The sequence below is a fragment of the Miscanthus floridulus genome, chromosome 18, assembly GCF_019320115.1.
Source record: "Miscanthus floridulus cultivar M001 chromosome 18, ASM1932011v1, whole genome shotgun sequence".
Classification (NCBI taxonomy): Eukaryota; Viridiplantae; Streptophyta; class Magnoliopsida; order Poales; family Poaceae; genus Miscanthus; species Miscanthus floridulus.
Window position 1 is genome coordinate 8805576 of NC_089597.1, and position 7432 is coordinate 8813007.

Sequence of the window (7432 nt, forward strand, 5' to 3'; positions counted from 1 at the left end):
ATGAAATAAAACTGGTTCACTTGTTCTTGTCTAGTACATACGTCGTACGTCCTTATATTTTAGACAATTAACATTCCAAAAAATGGTATAATTAGTATTAAGTTGGACTATCAATTTCAGTAGACATTTATACATGTAGTCTTTGTCACGGATATACAACATATATATATATATATATATATATGGGCTTACGATTGACATGGTCCATCTCCAGTATAATGGAACAAAAGGGTCAATTTGGAAAAAAAACACCTACAGTAGAATTATAGACACAGCCAATTAATTAGCACCTAGTTTTTGTCAAACATTGTCACGACGTCAGCTAGCTTAGATTCATTTCGCAAGTAACACTAGTAGCAAATGGCGTGTCAACCAAGTACATATATAACATATGAAATAGTCACACTCGGGTGTGTGGAAAAGAAAAGTTTATATATATATGTCACAAGCTAATCATTACAAGTATATGTGTGTGTGCCCTCCTTGCAAAGGCAAAAAACTAAAAAAACAAATTGAAATCGTTTAGGTGAGCATATATGTATATATGTATGTATTTTTGTCGTTGGTTCTTTGTACATAGCTAAAATGAAGTGGACCAAACCACCTTTTATCCTATCAACAGACAAACTTCACATCTTCAAAGAAGTGTGCAACAACCAATCCAATGCAAAGAAACGGTTTCTCCATCATATATCAATCCATCTTTTCAACTTTTCATCAGTTCTTCATCTGACTCCTATATATGAAAGATACGTGTCATTTCTTCTCACAGCTGATCATTGGGGTTGTTCAACCATGACGTTTGCCTGCACATGCACCAAAAGACAAGGAGAAAGAAAAATACATGGTGAGGTCAGAGGCAACTACAAGCAAATAAACAGTGTATATACTATATACATAATGTTACTATTTAATAAGCTATGATTTTTTTTGGAATCCGGCCTATTCCTAGCTAGCTAGTAGTAACCATATATATTTACATACATATATTTAACTTTCCCACATATATACTTGTAGCTAGAAATTTTAATCCTAGGTAGAAAATATATATAAGTAAATAATATAAAGTTGATGCATGGCATGGTATGCTAGCTGCTATGGTGCTATGGCTATACTCACTCTAGCAATTCTCTCCAACTGTCGCTGTTGGGGTCAAAATCCAAGGTGAGGCTGTCCAGGCCGTCGAACGGGCTCGACGCCGGCGTCTCCTCGCACGGTGATGGGGTCGACGACGTGCCGACGCCGTTGCCGGCATTACACCCCTCGGCTGCCGGTGCCAAAGGTGGCGGCATCGCGGCAGCAGTGATGTTGCTCCCGGTGGTGGCCCCGCTGTGGCCGAGCTCCGTGGAGCTGAGCCCGTCCCCGGTGAGAGCGGCCATCGTCCCGGCACCGCCGCCGAAGCCGTTGAGGAGCCCGGAGAGGGAGTAGGCGGAGGACATGGACGACGACATGCCCTGCGTCACCGCCGGCACGCTGGTCAACGCCGGAAGGCTGAGCATGCCGTCATACTGCTGGACGACCCTGCTGGCGGTGGTGGTGCTCTGCTGGTCGACGCCGCCGGCGAGCAGCTGGTGGCCACCGCTGGCCGCCCCTCCATTGGCGGAGGCGAGGAGGGTCATGAGGTCGACGGTGGGCGCGGCGGGGGCGGTGAGCACGCGGACGAGGCCCTCGAGGAGCTGGTACTTGGCGGCGTCGGCCTGGAGCCTGAGCGCGTTGATGTCCCAGCTAGCATGCGCGGCGGCGGCGGCGGCGAGTGGACCGCCACCACCGTGACCGTGACCATCAGCGGCGGCGGCGAGGTTGGCGGCGGCGAGGAGGTTGGTGAAGCCGCCGGCGGCGAGGAGGTTGAGGTCGGTGCGCCGCTGGTGCGTGACGGGGTCGATCCCCATGCCCAGCAGCTTCTTGCGCAGGTGCGTGTTCCAGTAGTTCTTGATCTCGTTGTCGGTGCGGCCGGGCAGCTTGGTGGCGATGGAGGACCACTTGTTGCCGAGGAGGGAGTGGAGGTGGATGATGAGCTTCTCCTCGTCGTCGGTGAACCGCCCGCGCTTGATGTCCGGGCGGAGGTAGTTGGTCCAGCGGAGACGGCAGCTCTTGCCGCAGCGGTTGAGGCCGGCGAGCTTGGGCAGGCGGCGCCAGCTGCCGTGCCCGTTCTCATTTATGTAGTCGACGAGCAGCTTGTCCTCCTCTGGCGTCCACGGGCCCTTCTTCACCCCCGCGTCCTGGTCGCAGCACGGTGACCTCCCCATTGTATTGCTTGCTTGCTTCGACGACCGACCTTGCTTGGCTTGGAGTTGGAGAGAGAGGATGACGATGACGATAATGAAGAAGCTGAGAGAGGAAGGAATGCAACGAAGGTCTTGTGGGGTTCGTTGGGGTGGATGGCAGGGGGGTTTTATAGAGGTTTATTAGCGAGATAAGCTAGGGTACGGAGGTGGCGTGCATGGCAGCAAAAGCATAGTACTAGTGGTTAGAAGTGCCTGTATACACACATGATAGGATAGAAGCATGCATGGCTGCTGAGCAAGGAAGCTACTACTGCATAGGTGGATGTGGTGCCGGCCAGCCAAAAGCAAGTCTCTGCTTGTGTGCAGGAGATGCCGCGGCTTCCAGCCCTGTTCGTTTCTTTGTTTTAGTTGGGCCTTATCAGCCCGCCAACGGTGTTTTTCTCTCACAATAAATCAGTACCAGTCGAGCTTACCAGTCCAAAAACCAAGCAACGAACGTGCTGTCTGACTCTCTCTCTCTCTCTCTAAGTCCCTCCCTCTCTCTAACTCCCTCTCTAATTTCTCTGTGACCTCAGAGAGAGAGAGAGAGAGAGATTAGGAGGAGCGTGCATTAGTCTAAGACGTCGTCGTTAATGGCCAATGCGATGCATGCAGACTGTGTTTCTCATCAGATCAGGCTTTGTTGTTGTTGCTTAAGCATGTAGTACTAGTTTCGTTCTAATCATCATCAGTTAGATATGGTACTGTGTTTTCTCGCGTTTGTTAAGTTCTGTACGTAATCCCACTATATTAGTTTAATAATATATATAGTTATTTCCTGGCAGCAGCACAGCACACAAATGCAAGTGGCGTCGTGTCATCACCGCTTACACATATATATACCATACATACGTACGCATGCAACAGCCTGTGCTGCCTAGCCTAGCTCATATATATTTGTATGTCATATATAATATAAATTCTCCCAAAATTTAATCAAATAGACTAGAAGCTTCCTTATTAGCTTCCCATGCACAAATACAAGTTAGTACTCCCTCCATCCCAAATTATAAGTCATTCCAAGAATCTTGGAGAGTCAAAGCTTCTCAAGTTTGACCAAAATTATAAAAAAAATTACAAAGATTTAGGACATCAAATAGGTATACTATAAAAATATAATTAACAAAGAATCTATTGGTACTTAGTTGGTATCATAAATGTTATTATCTTATTATATAAACTTGGTCAAACTTGAGATGCTTTGACTCTCCAAGATTCTTGGAATGACTTACAATTTGGGATGGAGGGAGTACTATATATACCTACGTTGTGATTGTGATGTGATGTGATGATGCCATCTCTCTCTACGAGTCTTACGTACATATATAATACAATGCATACATATAGTATACAACATATGCATGCGGATATGCCCCATGCATGCATGCACACATGCACTGAGTGTTAAGCTAGCGATGTGCACACGTACGAGCTACGTCGTATACGTACGTAGGTCAGTAGGTGTGGTGCGGCATGCATGCATGTGCACCACACCATACCAGAGCAGAGGCAACCGTATGTATATGTACTGCATGCATGCATACCGTACGTGATGTGTATACTAGTGTACTCTAGCATGTCATTAAACTATTTTGTTTGGACCTGTTCGCTTGATCTTATCAGCCGTACCGTTTCAACGAAATAATAGTATTTTTCTCTCACAACAAATCAGCATCAACATCAGTCGTTTTTTCAGCCAGCCAAACATGGCCTTTATTTGGCCTTATATATCATGTATTCTTACATATAGTACTACTGCTAATCATTTCAAAGCGCAAACACAAAGTCTCTATGAGGGCGACCTGTGTTACGTACTAGCTAGCTTCAACAAGGAAGCAAACACATTTCCATCACATACACACAGGCATACATGATACATGCATAGTACCGCATGCGCCCACTCCTCTGCTCACCGCTGCCGTGAAAAAAAAAGTGAAACATTTATTTAAAAATGCTATAACTTCGAAACGGTGTATCTATTTTTAAATCCGTCTGCATCGGCATGTTCTACGCGACGAGACGAACAAAACTAGACCCCACTTATATATGTTTTGAATAAATTTTTTTGCTAGTTAAAATTTATGTGTATTACTTTTGTATAACTTATAACTTATGTACACCAGTTGATTGAATAACTTTTTACTAGTCGGATTCATTCGGTGGCATGACTACTCCTACACGGATGTTCCTTTTTTCTTCCTTTTTTGTTTTTTTATCATTTTTCTCTTTTTTGTTATATATTTATATGTTATACTACATACTTATTCTGATATATAGTTTTCATATTTCAACTAATATGTTATGATATTAATTTATACATCTAAGTTTTTGAATATAACTTATACGTCCAACTTTACTTTAAATCATTCATCAAGTTATATATCTAAGTTATACATAAAAGTTTTGTGTATAACTTTGTAGCTTTCTATAAAATTATGTTGATAAGTTTGTTCCGTAAAATATTACGCATAAAAGTTATGCATATAACTTTGTCACGTAGTTAGTTATATGTATGAGTTATGTGTGTAACTTTGCCGATAACTTTGTAACGTTGAAGGTATATGTTGAAGTCATGTGTATAAGTTAGACGTTGAAGTTTGTTCAACAAGTTATACGTAAAAGTTACGAGTATAACTTTGTAACTTCAAAAAAAAAACTTGCAGAATTTTTTTGCCAAAAAAGGAAAGTTGTGGATTTTTTTTACTAAAAATGGAAAGTCACGGGGGTGTCGGATCGTTCACCAGATTAGAATATGGTGAATGTCCGCTAATTAGCATGGCCGATATGGAATACTCCCTCCATCCTATAAAAAATTATATATCTTTTTGTTCCATGGTTAACCGGTCTCAAGTTTAAACAAACATATATGAGAAAATTACTAATGTTTATATATCTAATAAGTATATATGTATGGATACTCCAAAATATATTTTCTTAGTAAATCTATGATATATAAATACTATTAGTCTGTTGTACAGTATATAAACGGATACTCCATTTAATAATAATAATAATAATAATAATAATAATAATAATAAATAAAAATAATTGGTGTATCCAATCACAGGTACGTACCTTATTATTAGGTTGCTAATTAATTGTTGTTTAGGGCGTGAAGTGAGCAGTGAATTAGGATGGAACGGGGGCCGGAGAGGTTGGCACGTGTGCAGGGGCAGAGGAGAATTAGGTTTCATGCGACCTGGCCTGACACGTGCTGCGCGTCGCCCCCAGCAATGCAAGGAGCAAAGAGCACGGAACAAGTAACTACCTGCCTGTTTCTTAATTATTAGCGTGTGTCACGTTAGTAGTATATATGTTACTCCCTTCATCGAAAAAAAAGCGTAATCTAGCTTTGAATCTGGATACGACCGGAGTGAGTATCCAAACACGCCCTCATATATGTTTGTTTAACCTATATATGGCTGCCACACCTTTTTTTGACACGGCTGTTTGGTTGGTTAACCGGGTGTGTCATGGTGGACGGAGTGAGTAGATGTGTGTGTCACACGCACGCAAACGCAATTTAGGTTGGTCATCACCCTGATACGACCGGAGCCGCCGGAGACACCGAGACAGACGTGAGGCATGCATGACATGACACACCCAAACCCAAAGCCACACCGCACGGTCATTAGAGGGGTACGGAAGGCCTGTGTTAGGGGGCCCACCTGACCAGTAGGGGCTCCTCCGGCTAGCTAGCCCCATGCATGTGGGCCCACCTAACCCATGGACGTGTGCTCACCGTTGGCCCAACCGGCCCTGCTGTCTGCTAGTATTATCTCATTCATTATCTGCTAGCTAGCTGCTCTGCTTTGCCCAAAGTGATGACGATGACCTGCAGATTGACTAGCACCCAAGCTTTACTTTTTTTTGGAAAATGTATACATATAATCTTAATGTGTGGTGCTTGTGCATATATGTGCAGGGTTGACTTGCAACATCTTGGTCATATGTGACTTGCTTGCTTATTAGTAGTTTTTTTGCATGGCTATATGTGTGTACATTTACATATATGGGAGTGAACATTCTAGCCATGTGTGTGTACTGTTGCCCACAACACATGGCAATTTGACTTTTGGATTCATTGTTAATGCGGGGGCTCAAAAATGGTGTTTACTGTTTACCCATCTTGTGGACAATTGATGATACATATACCCCCTCCATCTCAAATTAGATGACACTTTAGCTATGAATCTGGATAAAATGTTTATCCAGATTCTAGATTTAGAGCATGTTTGTTTCCGGCCTTAGTTCGCCGCAACTGTGGTGGCGCCAAAGCTGCGGCGCCAAAATTGAGCACCACACTTGTGGCAAAAAATTCTTCTCCAGCTAGCTGAAAAAGCGGTGGCGGGCCTATATATGCTTATTAACCAACCAAACAGCCGTGTCAAAAAAAGGTGTGGCAGCCATATGTTGGTGATGGCGTGCGACCGCGGGAACCAAACACGCCCTCATAGCTAAACGATCATTTATTTTGGGATCAAGACACTAAATTGATATATGGTTCTTCTAAAGAAATGTGCATATTATAATATTATTGCTCTGCTGCCACAGTGTAGCAAGTAGTGAGGGTGTTCGGCTGGCTGGCTGGTGCTGGCCAGCCCACTCACGCGGTCACTGTTCACATGAACAGTATCTTCTAGCCAGAACAATATTTTTCTCCCACAACAAACTAGCCGGAACAATATTTTAATTTTTTTTTCAGGCCAGCCGAACAGCCTCAGTAGCAGCATGCATGACTCACTATCAGATATATAAATGAATTTGTCCCCCTTATAAATTTCAACAGAGTACCAACCTTATATCCCTTCACATCACTCCATCTTAGCAATCTAATCACCTTTGAATGTTGTAGTGAGAGTAAGAAGAACTCGTCAAGCTCTCAAAATTACCTTTTACTATATATATATGGTCTTTACCTTTACTCTCATATTAGTTACATTATGTTGCCTCCTGTCACGTAGCTGATTAGAGAGTGTACAGCTTATAACATTAAACAATGGACAAGCAGCTAGTGTCATCGCGTAATCGCGTGCATTATTACTAGTACTTCCAGGATCTGCAAACGTGGCCATCCACTCCAAATTTTTTTCCAAAATAAATATGTATATATATACACAGTACGTGTGTGGGCTCAGTTTTGAACTGTGGAAATTTATATAGTGTCC

The 7432-nt window shown here is 43.1% G+C and overlaps 1 protein-coding gene across 1 annotated transcript; it reads right to left on the reverse strand.

Annotated features, from left to right (window-relative positions):
• Nucleotides 1-492: 492 nt before the first annotated feature.
• On the reverse strand, nucleotides 493-2258 carry LOC136521530 (myb-related protein Zm38-like). The gene is made up of 2 exons (XM_066515275.1): nucleotides 1120-2258; nucleotides 493-806 (listed from the first exon to the last, which is right to left on the reverse strand). The coding sequence occupies exons 1-2, from the start codon at nucleotides 2244-2246 to the stop codon at nucleotides 767-769; spliced, it is 1167 nt and encodes a 388-aa protein (XP_066371372.1). The 5' UTR covers nucleotides 2247-2258; the 3' UTR covers nucleotides 493-766.
• Between the last annotated feature and the right edge of the window lie 5174 nt (nucleotides 2259-7432).